This window comes from Falco naumanni, chromosome 12, assembly GCF_017639655.2.
Source record: "Falco naumanni isolate bFalNau1 chromosome 12, bFalNau1.pat, whole genome shotgun sequence".
NCBI classification, from domain to species: Eukaryota; Metazoa; Chordata; class Aves; order Falconiformes; family Falconidae; genus Falco; species Falco naumanni.
Genome location: NC_054065.1, coordinates 9,656,048 through 9,671,262, shown reverse-complemented (window position 1 = coordinate 9,671,262; position 15,215 = coordinate 9,656,048). Strand labels below are relative to the sequence as shown.

Below are 15,215 nucleotides of genomic sequence, written 5' to 3'. Positions count from 1 at the left end.
CATCTGCTCTGTATCTTAAATAGCATTAATCATAAAAAAGAGGTGCTTGTAAAATCTTAAGTTTGAAATATTTTATTTCCCAGTATATTGCTAAATAATTTTGCAGTTAAACCAAAAAGGAAGAAGTATCAGAGATGAATATGGAATACTTACAACTAGAAAATGGTTGCTGAACCATCTGAATTTCTATAAAAGCATCAATAAAAATGTAAAAACATGGTCTCACAAAATTGATTAGAATCTGAAATGCCAGATTGTCTTCACAATGGCCACAATATGAATACTGATGGATTTCTGCAACCAAAAACTAGTTGTGACTTTGCCAAAAAATGGCTTAATACAGCAATCAAAACATCTCTAAAAATTGGGACTTGTACTTCTGCAATTTCCTACTCTCTCAGCTATTTGGCATTCATTAGGAAAAAAAATTATGCTACCTGGTCACAATTTTATTCTCTTATGGAGTTGTGCTATAGCTCAATACATTCTTGGGAAAATAAAGAAAAGTGAATAAAAAGCTGAATAGAAATAGACAGTCTATAAAAACTATCTGTAAAGTATTGTAAGTCTGGAAAATACTTGTGGCATTACACAGGCTACTGCTGATGCAAAGAGAAAAATTGCAATTAACCATTTCATGAATATGAACAATGCACTTGTTCCCAGCCATTTAGAATGATCTGACATTCCAAATGTTTATCAAAATTGGGTAATAAAAGAATTAAGTCAATACCCTTAAGTACAATAAATAATGGTGTTTATTATGGTCGGGGTTGACCATGAGCGTTTGTTCCATATCTGCTTGGGACATTTGTAAAACCAGTTCTGAATCCTTGAGTTGCTCCCATTCCCGGTATTCCAAGTCCTTGATTGAGCACACTGCTGTAGGGCGCTGATCCATGATTAAAGCCCAATCCATAGGGCTTTGTCTGAGTGTTTAAAAGGATGACTGGACTCACATTTTTGCCTGGTGTATTAAAAGAAAATTCTGGCGGTGGGCTGCTGGGCTTAGCTGGAGTGGATGTAACAGGGTTCAAATTATCAGAAGCCTTCAAAGATGGCATTGGAATAATATGATGATCCGAAAGGTTCAGAATATTGTTTGCAATAGGCACAGATGATAAAGTAGGTCTGATCCAGTCATCTTTGAAAATCTGAACAGTCAAGGTAGAGACCAATGTGTATAATCTGTTAGTGACATGGGCAAGTACCATTTGTTCATTTGCATCTCTCCGAATTCGCACATGTACTGATCCAGCCTAGAAAGGGATAAAAACAAGTTGGCTGTTAACGGTTACTTCAAAAAAGATTCTTCATATGCATTCAAGAAGAGGTAAGCTACCCTGCAGAGAACTATGCAAAGACCTTTCACAGTGAAGACTACTGACTAAACTGAGAAACTTATTTAATGGGCACATTTTGATCTTTCCCAATGCGTTGATCACTTACGAACACATCAAGATCATCATTCAGGAAAAGCGCATCTTAAAACGAAACTGTAAAATGCAACATGTGATGGCAGCAAAAGAAAGGCAACAACGAGGAGAAAAAGTGGCCCGAAAGAAGAACAAAGTGCAGGCACGGTCCATATGCCAACTTCAGGAAAAAGTGTCACTGCTGTACTGTTGGAGCAGGCGAGAGGACAGCACGCACGGCAGACACGCTCAGATTGGGACCATTAACAAGAACACAGGCAATGCCCCTTGTGGAATTCAGACTAAAAGTTTCTCCTGGACATGCATGTGACTGCGGGCTGCCCCTGCCTTCCTCTCAGTAACACCCTCTCATTTACCTTGAACTACTGCTGCAGTAGTTCGCATGCTTTTCCAGTTCACGTTTAATAAAGAACATGGTTCACTTGTGCTATATAAGCCATTTTTACATCAGACTGTGCAGGTCTCGGTAATTGTCTATATTCAGGTCTCAGGAAGTTTCCACTACAGTCTGGAAGGTGCCAATAGGTAAATACGCTTACAGAGGTTTTGTAAATATCTGTGACCAATCCAACAATGCTGTGATCCACTATTTCCAGTGGCAGAATAGTAAACCGAAAGCTATTTTTGCATCAGCACGTCAGAGCTGCTGCCTTTCTCACTTTTAAAGAAGGGTAGCATACCGGAAGAATTCAAAAGTAGAGACAAATCTTGTCTTAATTTTCTGGCTGTCATAACATACCTGTATCAACTAGGAATAACCGAGTTCTGTGCGAACATTCTGTGTTGCAAAACCCCCTTCATTTCTTTCAGCTTACAGAGTATCAGTACACAACTGAAAGTGGCTTTTTCCACCCCGTCCCCCCAGAAATGCTGAAAACATGATTTTACCGTAGACCTTTCGTACCTGAAAGTTTACCGTTTTCTTTTTCTCGCCTCTGAGACAACTTACACTAATATACCATTTGAAAAACGTGTTTACTATTGTTTGGGGTTTTCTTCACTGCCAAAATACAAAAGAAATTCTATAGCTGCAAAACACATGCTTTAATCCAAAGCTGCAATATACATAAATAATATTAATAAATAACAAAGCTTTTAAAAAATGTAAAGGACAGGGGAAGAGAAGTTTTGCAATAAATCACAAGGACTGAGTACTGACTCAAACTTTTATATTTAACATTTCAGAAGAAATATCTTACTTCATTTAAATAAAAAATCTATAGCACTAACTGACAACTCTTTCTTAAAGGCTACAGAGTTCATGAAGTCATAACTTACCAACGTGCCAAAACCTAATGTCCAGAAATGCTCATTTCGAACTTCCAAGACACCGTCCAAAGTTGAAACCTGATTTTACACAAACATCCAGAAATATGAAAACAAATGAAAAATGTTTCAAATCCTTTTTGAAATGTACTTTTACACATAGCTGAATAATACAGCATTTGCAGTGGTGAAATAAAAGCTTCCATACACAAAATGGACAAGGTCTGTTAATGATGCCACTAAGGCTTATCTGCTGTACTTTTGCTACACTTAAACAGCCAAATCCATTAAAAAGTGGATTTAAATAACCCATTTAATTAACTCTTGCAGTCAAATTGCACTGTAGTATTTTCTCAACTTGGTATGCTGTAAGTTAGCAGCTGCCTGAATTCCTTTCTCCTCCCCCCACTCACATAGTAGCACATATTCGGTTAATAAAAACAACAGGTTGTACTACTTCAACAGATGTGTTCCAGATTCCTGAATGACACTATTTATCTTATATTTTCTACATGCAGCTAAAAAAGAATACTTAAAAAAATAATTCTTTAGCAATCTTTTTGGACTGCTCACAAAACCTCTTCATATTCCTGAATGTTTATTTAACATTAGCTGTGCACGCTGTGTTATACATTGTACACTGACTTACCTCTCTAAGAAGTTTATCTAACTGGCCAATCACATGAGGTGGGGTTGTCTTTAAGAAGAAAAAAAAAAAAAAGGAAAAGAGTTATAATAAAGATAACTGGCCCTTGTTTAAGTAAGAGAGCCTTTAAGTCTGCTTTACCTACGCAAGAGACCAATGGCATTAAACAGTGAATTTTTATGACTTCATGATGCATATTTCTACTGCCCTTAAAAAAGCACATGACAAATTCCCCTGGAAACACCTCCTGTTCAAATGCTTAAAACAGATTTTATGTTTCTTTAAAAAATCAGGACATCTAACAAACTGAAACCACAAACCCCCTTGTTTTGTGCCATTGCCTTACCTGCAGTAGTACTTTCCCACTGTAGACGCTCATGGGATACATGGTACCAAATGTCATCAAAGCAATTGCTATAGCAGAAGCTGTGTCTACAGCAAAATAATTGCTAGAAAGAAAGAGCAATTTTAAACAAAAATGGGTATTTACACTTTGGAAAGGCACAAGAATTTTCTTTTGATTCTTTTTCATTCTTTTAAATGATGCATGCTTACAGAATATTACACATACGAATCCCATCTGAACTACACATCTTTTAAAAGAGACTAATATTTGTGGAGTTGCAATCCCTTTCACAGAAAACACAGCTTTTGAGGAGATCATTCCTTTCATGTAAAAAATGCAATTTCCCACAGACTGGATACAAAAAGAGTTACTTTTTTTAAACAACAGCTGTACATACTTGATTTCAATGAGCATATATGTAATGCAAAGAGCTAGAGCTCCAGCAATATCAATCAAGACAAAAGGGTTCATTCGTGGCAGAAAGATGCTACTCAATCCTGGGATGATTCCACAAATACTGTAATAAAAAAGAAAAAGCAGTTGCCAGTTAGTTGTTGATCATTACTTCAAAACCCCAAATCAGTTTTTCTACACGTTAAAATACGTATCTCGTGCTACTTTATTTTTTCTGGTAACACAGCCAGCCGTGTCAGCTGCACGCGACAAGTACTGTACAGGTTCAGATACTGTATTAGATATAAAGTCTTGGCGAGGGGGTGGTTGCATATCCCTAGTCTTCCATCCAGCTGCCACCTTGGTGTGCCAAAGTGCTCTAAAGCCAAAGCTAACTCATGGAGCCTGAGAGGAGGGAGGAGACCAGCCAGCTGAATAAGAGGAGACCAAAAAACCCACCAGGGAACATTGGGAAGAGTTATTTATTTATAGTTTTCTCCTATCAATGGGAGCATGAAGAGAGAAAAGGGTTTCCCAGTGAATACCAGTACATGTCACGTACTGGAAAATTTAAAGGGAAAGACAACATGAGAAGTTTTGTTGCTCTGTTTAGAACCAACCTACGTTTAGGCATCATGTGCTGGTCTGCTCCGCTAAGAATTTTAATCAACCTAATTACATACAGGTGCAGGTATTTTGTAATCAGCACTGCTTCACACAGCACATCTGAAATAGCTGTGTACATACTAACCAAATTTAGTAACTTTTAAAAAATTGTTGGCTTAATTGTCTACAGTTTATCTCAAAACCCAGTAGTAATTCTAGACTCTTGATCTGGGAGCCCTTCAAGTTACCCGTGTCCTTCCTCATAACACGGTGTTACCACATCATTAAAGAAAAACTCCGCTCATGATTGCTAGCCACATCGGGGTTTTTACACTGAAACTCCAAGGACTTGAGCAATCTTGTTAGTCCTCCAAAGTTGTTTTACAGAATTTGGGTCGGATGATGTACCTTATACCCATATAAAATCCATTCTTCTGTTTAACAAGCCAGCATTCTCTGCTTTCCTCAACTGTTTACAAAAACCACAACACAGAAACAGATGGGCTTTGCAGCATGCTTAACAAGGTTTAACATTCTTAATTTGACACTGACAGCATAAGTACTTGGAAGAATATGGCTCAAAATAAATGTATCTGACAAAACTATTTGCAAACAGTATTATCTTGCATTCAGCTATCCAACACGAGCAAGACAGCCAAGATGAAGGAGCAACACTGCTTCAGCCCCCAAAGACACAGACTTTCCAGTTTCCTGCTGGACAGGTGAGGGGTTTCCATGGCTATGTTTCAGTGAGTAACCTGTTTCATATATCACATTTAAACTGCAACCACCCTAGTCATTTGGCCACCCCAGAGAGTAAATAAACAGAAATTACTACAAAATGTATCACTCAGGTAATGAATACTGAGAAATGCAATTCAAGTCTGTGCAGGACAAAGCTACTATATCTCACCTCATCCAAGGAGAATTACATACAACGTACTTAACACATTCCAAGAGAAAGTTATGCAAAAAGATGTATTTCTATTAGATTTGTGTATCTGGGAAATATGAGAGACAATGTTTGCTCTAGAGCTCACTCTAGAACCTAACAATTTTGAAAAACATTATAAAGCTTTACCTTCTACTAAGATCTGCAACATGTTCCTGAAGCCAACTTGTGCTGGCAGCTGCGAAAAAAAGAAGGTAATAAAATTACTGCCAGTAGATATATCTGTTTTAAAGTATACTTAAGGTTTTATTTTAAGGAAAAAACCCAATAAGCTGTGAATGAATAAATGTATCTCAACAGATTCACTGTCCCTTGAAAAAAACCCCCAAAGTCTGACTTCTCCAGACAGTAAGTAAAATGCCCATCTCTCATAATACGAACTGATTAAATACAAATATAATTGCAGATTATAACCAACTTCATTATATTTTATATAATACAAAATATAATATGTAATTATAACTACAAACAATTTACAGTCAGTGAGAATGACTGTAAGCCTACTTCGCACTGTACAAATCCCAGATAAAAGAGCTGTGAAGAAGAATTATTACATTAATTTATTTTTAACCCATTAATATATCCACAAAATGTCTTCAAAGTTCTGACATCTGTCAGATGACCTTCACCGGCTGAATCCAAAAGATTGAAAATAAGGAGTACTTCAGCATTAATATGATAAACCACGTATCATTTTAATGACTACATACCACTCAGAAAGCCCTATAAACAACCTAGAGTTGAAATTCAGATAGCAATTCTAAACCACATGAAGTTAATATTAACGGAGGTAATAGTAATATATATCCACCAGTTAAAAAAAGTTACCAGACAAAATATACCTTAATAAAAATAGGAACATTAAAATCTTTTCCCAATTCTTGTTATAGATTAATTTATCACATACCTTCAGAGACATAAGCAAAAGGCTTATTCCTAATGGTAAGCATTGTAAGTAAGTTGAAAAAGAGAGCCACGAAAGTACCGACCAGCAGTCGCCCCCTAGGGAGGGAAAAATAAAAAAAAAGTAGTATCTCAATTTCACATCATCACAAAACAAGAAATCAGACTGTAATTACTAGGAACAATATCAAAATACTTTGCTTAGTATCTTTCACTGAGGCTGCAAACAAGAGTAAGATAAACTAGTGTAATGCTTAATAACTTGCAGTGTATTATAATTGTAAGGGTTGTGAGAGATCAGTGAACTTCGTATGTTGGCGTTATCACATTAGGCTGTACGTAACGTTCATCATGTTGAGTAACAGTTTTTAATTAATTGCATATACACACACATATGTATGTTTGTCCTCTGAAGATATAAATACATTGTGCCCTCAACAGCTGAGCTAAAAAGCTTAGTGTCCTATGGAATTACGCCCTATGCCCCTACCCTTTCCTAGGAGAACTACAACTTCACCGTACACCCCATGCCTCAGTCTCTTGCCCCGCAACACCTTTTCCTTTCCCCGTGTTCTTTATAGTCTTCAGCAACAACTCTGCAACACCGTCAGTTCCCTAATGATCACAGCATCCTCCACACTCACACCAGGCCTCCTAAGAGGCCTCCGTAAGAAATGAGAGTAACTGAACTAGCAAAGCCAGCAATACACAGTTAAATCATTATTTAAGAGAGCACGTCCATTACATTTCAGCTGTACCTTGAAAAAACTGTTTCCAATATAGCTTGCACATAGTTTGAAACGAACACCAAGGTACCAAAACCAGTTTGGTGTTGACTGTACTTGCATAATTAATACGTGCTAAATGAATAATTAGAAACTCAAAGGGACACTGAAAAATCTATCACTTTACATATCAAAATGATTTCTTACGTGTGTATCTCAGGTTGTTCCAGAAACCGCTCTGCACTACAAAATAATTGAAAACGTGAGTTATATTCATACAATAAAATCTTGGTACTTGAAGCTTATATTTTCAGTTCTGAAGAATTAGCTGCCATTCATAAACAAAACCCAACAGATACAGTACTGCAAGAAAATTAATTACTTAGAACTTAATAAGTGATGAGAGCATTCAATACTGAAACAAAGCAAGGTCTAATTTACATTTCCCAAATACTTCCAAATTGTGCCACATAGGTGCTAGCTACCATGAATGCTGCCTACACAATAAAAAGACGCTTGTAAATAAGCATGCCAAAAAATACTGATACTGCCACCACTGGTATTGGTAACTGCAACAAACCAAGCGTGAAATCCCTGGCTTACAGCCTCTCACTAAGCAAGCCCAAATAAAGTAGATGCTGGATACTGTGGCGGAAATTATTTTTTTTTAGCCACTAGTAAAATAATAAATGAGCTTTAGCTGTAACAGAAAAACCCATGATAAGTTTTGAGAATTTTCTAAAATTGATGTTTGGAAACTTGGGAGTGTTTCCAACAGTGCATCATTATAAGAATTAATTACAGTGTATTGTCAGTACAACAGATCGACATATAATATAAAATTTCAAAGTTGTTAATGTAGCCCTTTATAGGGAAAACAGAGCCCTTAAATAGAAAAATGGAAGGTACGCTGCCCCAGTTTTGAATTCCAGATGTTAAAATGCCTCTTCATTTTTAAAAAATAAAATAATTTTGTAGGCTAACCTCCTAAAATACAAATGCTTCCAAGTATAGATCATAAGTCAAATCAATACCTGAGCAAATTTTGAGGGACTGATGAAGTTGACAGGTTAAACATTCAGATCCTTAATATATTATGAAGTTGCTTTACTCATGAAATAACTCAAGTAATTAAAAAATATTATTTATTAATGGACTTTAAAAGTCAAGATGCATAGAGAAATGCATTTAATAAAATAACTTTGTGGAAAATATGATTCTTAAGAACAATGAGTCTCTTCCTTGAAGGCTGTTTAATTACATTTATCAATTCCTATCATTACATCTAAAGCCTACAGGTACTGTAATCAAATAAGTGAGCAGTAAGGTTTAGCAATATTTTTAAAAACCTGAAGTTTTTTTCTACAGTATCTCTCTACAGATAGCATTTGTAGAATGGATATGCTTTTGATCAATCTGGAATATCTTCATACATAACAAAAATGTATAGAAAATGCTACATATCCCTACCTTTCTTTCAGTATAAAAAGAGCACCAAGCTGTGCCAGAACTGTAGATGCAAATACAGCTAGAACTTCAAACCTTTCAAACCTGAAATTTGAGAATTAAGTTTAGAAACACCAAACATTGAACAATGTATCAGATGTATTCTGGTCTGTGCAGGAACCAGCAGGATAGACCTAGTATTTCCAATTCTTTCAAAAGCAGATAGATAGGAAAAAACCAGAAGTTCTACAGAATAGGCATTATTTTCAATTTCTTTCAAACCAACGCTCCACTTACGACAAACGACTTTAAGCATTTTTTAATTCTTTTTCCTGTCCCTCCCCTTTCCTCTCCTCCCCTATTCTGTAACTGTTCTTTACAGTGTCAGTCTTGGGCCTCCTTATTTTTAGGCTCTTTTACACAGAGATAATTAGTCATGGCTGTGAGGAGATATGTTGCTGACTGTCGTTGCCTGTATCAAATGTACTATCAAACACTAGATCTTGTTATCAGCACTTACCCAAATGAATAGACTGGGCTGGGTTTCTTCATCATTACCCAGTAGCTTATTAGACATGTTACCAAACTGAAAAAAGGGGGAGAATTAGATATGGTAAGTAACTGCAGCCTTCACAAAATGGGTAATCTACAAACGCACACTTCAACCATCGGAACTGAACATATGAATGTAACTGCGTGTTACCATGAACTCCACACCCCCGCCACGGTCACAGTGACAGTTCCAGTGAACCCAGAAAAGGCTGTGCTTTGGAATAAAACTGAGACTGCACGATGATGTCTCAGCTGTTCCAATAAAAAGGGCAGCAAATAACTGTAGTGGAATGGTAGCCGGTCTAATTCCTTGCACCAGGAGACAGCCTAACGCTGTACTTACGACATGCTGTGCTTACAAAGGCCACCACCAACCTTATTTAATATAGAACATTGCTCAGCCTAAATCAAGTTTACTGTCACGCCAAATGCAATGCATTTTTCCACTGAGGCCCTGACACAAACCAGCACAACCAGTGCTTAATCTGTATGCACTCCGTGAATTTTTCTGAAAGGGACCTGGGAGCACATGAAACCAGGCACCCCAAAATCTGACCCACATGCAAAGGTGGTTTGAGAAAATCCCTGCAATGCCGCCTGGCATCACATGTAGTAATGTCACACAGAGCAATGAAAAACACAAAGCTAAAAAAAGCCTGTGAAAATATCAAACTAGACACCAGGTAAATGGTCATCTTGCATGTGCTTTATGAACCTGCCTGGAAATACTGTAACCTGAGAAAGGCCATCTAAATGAGAAGGGACATGATCAGCAACATGACAAGATGTCACATTGGTGTCACTTCCTTTGTATCCCAGTGAAAAAGCGAAGAAAGCTCTCCACTAAACTCTTCTTTTAGAGATACACTATGGAATAGATTTAGCACTCTAGAATAAGTCTCAGGCTAAGCCAAATATTGCCTTTCTTTTCCACGGTGTAATTTGTCTACAGATACTCAAAACAGGTCAAAACAGATCTACTTTTTTGGCTGCTTTAATCTACACAAGCTCTAATCTAAACAGCCATTTGCAGACAGCCACAGGTGTCTATTGCTACTTTCTCTCCAAGTTTTCCTCTCACATTGAACATCTGAAATCCCAATTATTTTATCCTCATGGTACTAGCCTGAATGTTTCCAGGATGACTCATTTCCTTTGCCTATTTTTCCTCTATTGATCACTTTGGACAATTTTTTTTTAATTTGAACCCACTCTGATTCAGCGCCATCAGTGTCTTTACGCAGCCCTTCCTTAATGACAATGTTAAATCAGACTGGATCAAGAACTCATCCCCACAGCTGCTGAACGATCACATCATCACAACCTGACCCACAGTTGTGTGGAGTAAAAGCAAAAGCAGAGGAAATAATACTGCTCATATACAAAACAGTAAATTCATATCTCAGTAAGACTATCATAAACAACCAGAAGACAACAAAAATGAAAGAATTTGAAACTGATTTTTGCAGCAGAATTACTGAGCATTGTTCTCCCTTAGAGCAAATCAAAACTGTTGAAAGAGACCACTGTGAGTCTAATGACCTTACTGGAAGAGTACTTGGGAACTAGCTTTTGAAACATTTGGAAACAGAAACAGGATTACATACTCCTTGTTTCCTGATGCTAGAACTGAGGGGTAATTCAGAACCAGTGGCTGTGGCAATAGGGCAATGTTCCCAGTGAACAACAAGATGACAGTTTGATGCTGGATTCTGTTTTATGTTGTTACGCATCTGCACAGAGAAATCCATGACTGAACTGATTTGTTACCTGTCATTCTCAATACAGCTCCGATGTTTCTCACCATCTATTTATTGTGATGTATAATTTCGTACTCACTGAAGATATATTTAAACCAGTTAGTTTCTATACTGATGACTATGTTTTTGTATCTGTAATTAAATTTTATCGGTATAGAAACATACAAAGACAGACACAAATGAAAGACAAGACTAAATGGGGAAAAAACTCACCTGAAAAGGTCAAAGATTGTCAAATATGTGTAAGCTGTTAAAGCTGTAAAAAAAGCAAATATTAAAACTTGATATAATTTTTCAATGCAGAAATCGCCTGTATTCTAAGCCTCTCTCATGCAGCACTTTTCCATCTTCTGTCTACATGAACTGTCTCTGCTGATACAGCAAGTCTCACTGTCTTTTGCATGTGTATATATGAATGCCCTACACACCCCAATATATTTAACTTCATAAACAGGTTGATTTTGGCAATCCTAATGCTAATAAAGCATGTAATAATGCCCAGATACAAAAGGTATTATGCTTGTGACTAAGAATTTAAATACAGAAAAGTCAGGACATCTTCCAGTGACATGTCATCTACCATAGCAAGAGATCTCTAACGTGCATTTTTGCAGTGAAAAGCTGGTTCAACAGAATTTTTTACTTGTTTTGCTTCTCCAACCTGTCTTGAAACTGCATGAAAACCTGTGTCACAAATTAAAAAAGTAAAAATATTGAAAAGGGACATTCCTGGAATTGGACAAGCCTTTTGCCACACTACAAACGTCTTCATTCAACTGCAAGTGAGGGTCTCTGTAAGTCACTGGTACTATTTATATAAGCGACAGGTTTGAGGACTAGCTTAAAAATCTACTTTTTTTCAATCTTAAAGACAAAGAGGGTGCTGCAGGTAGAAAATGACCAGCAGGTCTGGAAAACCTTGCAGACTTTGAAGGACCTCCATCCATCCACCCTTGCCAGTGAGAGGTGCCTCCAAACTGACTGGCAAATCAAAAGGAAACACTTCCCAAATGTGGCTGCGTAGCCACCTGACTCCATTACGTGCGTTTTTTGGTACATTGCAACTTCACAAGCTAATACACACATGGTAGTGGGTCATATCAGTATAAAAGAGCCACCTACCTATGCTGTTTGTAGAGCTGCACCACATTAGCAGGAAGCCAATACATATTAAATTTATAGCACCAAACAGCAAGATCTTCCACGACTGTTGATGAGAATAAATATGCATTTCACATCTTCCAAAATTTACAAGACAAAAATATATCCATCTGGTTTCAAAAAACAATACTGTAGTACTTCATCAGCAAGCAGAACTGGCTTCTCCTTCCCAAAAATTTACAAGTCATTTCAGAACAACAAGCTCATATTCTATTTTTACCTTTACAGATTGTCTCAAAACTTGTTTATAAACAGTGCTTGTGCACCATGCTTAAAATCCCTTTTTGGTAAAAAAAAAAAAAATAATAAAAAATCACCCTCATATAATATTTGCATTTTATTATAGCATACGACATCCGACTTTTGAAGACAGACTTCTACAGCTTTATATTAGTGGGTTCCTTTCTTTGTGCTGGAACTGAGGTCCCCAAAACATCTGTGAAAATTCAGTTTACAGTTTTACCAAAGGCATTAAATATAAGAAGAATGCTGGACAACACTAATTGACAGGGATGATGCACAGGCAGGAACCCAGCTTCACAGATGGATTTATGGGTTCTTTTTAAGTACAGCTAGAAAATTTCAAAGAAAAATTATCAAAATATATTCAAGTTAATAATGCATTTTAACTTATCACAGCTGATGTCTTTTTTCATTATTAGTTTTTAAAAGGAATACTTACCCTCCTATCTGCTGCAACCAGCCTAAACTCATGCGTTAACTTTCCAACCAGTGATCTCTGTGATTTGCGGAACAGGTGTATTGTCCCCTTAAAAAAAAATAATTAACAGTTTAATTAAAAAGTTTAGTTAAATTTACTTTAAATTAGCAAAACCGAAATCTTCGTTTACAAACTATTTTTGTAATTCTATCAAAGATTCAGAATGAGTATTTTGTTAACTAGAGATTGCCCATAAACCTTAAATACAACAATGTTTTTGGTAACCATTTTACATCATTAATGTATTAGAAAATTATGAATCACTTCGAATCAAACCTCATTTAGATATAATCCAGAATTCAACTTTACTGGAAAACACACCAAAACACCATTTAAAGAGTGGAGGTTTTTTTACTTTTATTTAAATAAAACTACTACAGATGTTCTGAAAACACAAGTATTTTTCTTCATCAAAGCACACTTCCCACCGAAAGCCAACCGGTTTATTAAAAAAGAAAATATTGTTTATATATATAATGAAAACCCATCAGAGAAATAAAAACAATGCCGGTATCATCTGTAACGCGGTAGATGCGAGGCCAGGAACACGGTGAGACACAGAAACAATCTCAGCAACAGCTTAACCGACCCGTGCGCAGCAGACACCATCACTACAGGTGCTCCCTCTCCCAACCCCCAGTTACACACCGATCAGCTCTTTCCTGGGCTGGAGAGGCTGAATGCACATACAGGGGTGGCAGCAAGGGGGTTGAAAGCATGGCAGGGAGCAGGCTACCAGAAAAATTCATCTACCACACCACTTGTGGCCCCTTCCTCAGAGGGCCAAAGCTTCTAGTTAGTTGCCCTCCACACTACTCTCCCCACAAAGAAGTAAGCTTCCCACGTGGAAAGCCCTTCTCACTTGCAGTATAAACGCGTGGACTTGTGGTCTGTCACATGCAGCGATTTGGGGCTGGACAAAATAAGGCTTGATTGTAAGCTCCTACAATCTGTAACTGCAGCAGAAGACAAAAAGATGTACTAGCAGATGGGTCACCAAAGCAGACTCAATTAACTCACAGACACGTTTGTCAGCGCAGCTGGATTTCCTGTTATCTGTAGAAATACACAGATACCTCGGTGCCATAAATTAAAAGAGCTGTACTAGAGATGCCAAGGGGCAAAGGGCTGGCGCTTGCTATTTTTCTTCACTAGCCAAACATCACATGGTGATTTTTTTTTTTCCTCAGTAGGGACCCACAGGGTGGCAGAACACTTTGGAAAGCTTTTCTACAGGCAGCGGGCTGCTTGCTTATGAAGGCTGCTCTGTCGCCGGTGCACCCCTGCTCCCCCGTGCCGCTAGCACTACGTGCACAGCCGAAGGGCGCCGTGCCGCGCCCGCCCGCCGCCCCAGGGGTGCTGGGGGTTAAGAGCTGCGTCTCCTGTCCCCCGGAGGAGATTCCCCTGCAAACCCACGCTGGCCAAAGCTGGCTCCGGGCAGCAAGCGCTAATTCAGCCGGTGTTGCGCTTGAGCATTACAGCCTCCCTAGCTCCCCACGGCAGAGAAACACCGTGCGCCGAGGGCGCCCCCCGCCGCTGCCGCACAGGGCGTTACTCCCGCAGGGAGCGCGGGCGCCCGCTCCCGCAGCGCCAGAGGGCACGGCACCAGCTGCTCTGTGCCCGGCTCACCGTGAGCGGGAAGCCTGCGCCCGCGGCGGCGGCCCCGCAGGAGCGGCCCCGGGCAGCGAGCCCCACGTACCGGGACCCGGCGCCGGCGGGGCCGCCCGTCAGTGGCTCGGCCCATTGCGCCCCGCGGCTCCCGCCCTCAGCTGGTGCGGAGAGAAACCCCAGGCTGAGCCCGAGCCCCCGCCGAGCCCTCCCCGGCCCCGGGGAGCCGCCCCCGGTGTGTGCAGGGGGGGCACACCCGGCCCCGCACCGCGTAGGGCCGCGCCGCCGGCAGCGCAGCCAAGGCCCTGCCCCGGCCCAGCCCCGCACTTCCCCGCCGCCAGCCCCGGCCGGGCGGGGCGGCCCCGGCGCGCAGCCACGTCACCGCCGGCCCGGCGGGGCTGGCGCCAACGGCGTTGGCGGGGGGGCGGCGGCGCGCTCCGGGCCGGGCCCTGCGCCGAGGCCGAGGCCCGGGCCGCGCTGCTCTGGCCGCCCCCCCCCCCCCGCGGTGGCAGCGGGCCCCCCGCCATGGCCCGACCACGGCGGCCCCCCCCGCGCCCCGTTCCCCGCGCACGAATTCCCCCCCGGCGGGGGCCACTCACCATATTACTCCCCGCACCGGAAGAGACGGCGCCATGCGCGGCCGGAAGAGGCGGAGGCGGCTTCCGTCACTACGGCAACGAGCAGGTCCCGGCGG

The 15,215-nt window shown here is 40.1% G+C and overlaps 1 protein-coding gene across 2 annotated transcripts; it reads right to left on the bottom strand.

The window, feature by feature from the left end:
- Positions 1 to 740: 740 nt before the first annotated feature.
- SLC30A6 (solute carrier family 30 member 6) lies at positions 741 to 15,209 on the bottom strand. Of its 2 annotated transcripts, XM_040611986.1 has the most exons (14): positions 15,121 to 15,209; positions 12,875 to 12,961; positions 12,154 to 12,238; positions 11,245 to 11,287; positions 9,240 to 9,305; positions 8,744 to 8,824; positions 7,481 to 7,516; positions 6,553 to 6,647; positions 5,775 to 5,823; positions 4,092 to 4,211; positions 3,695 to 3,797; positions 3,352 to 3,399; positions 2,715 to 2,783; positions 741 to 1,259 (listed from the first exon to the last, which is right to left on the bottom strand). In XM_040611986.1, exons 1-14 carry the CDS (start codon positions 15,121 to 15,123, stop codon positions 762 to 764), a joined length of 1,383 nt encoding a protein of 460 aa, XP_040467920.1. In that variant the 5' UTR covers positions 15,124 to 15,209; the 3' UTR covers positions 741 to 761. The 2 variants fall into 2 exon arrangements, with proteins under 2 accessions (XP_040467920.1, XP_040467921.1); XM_040611987.1 differs by lacking the exon at positions 8,744 to 8,824.
- Positions 15,210 to 15,215: the final 6 nt, after the last annotated feature.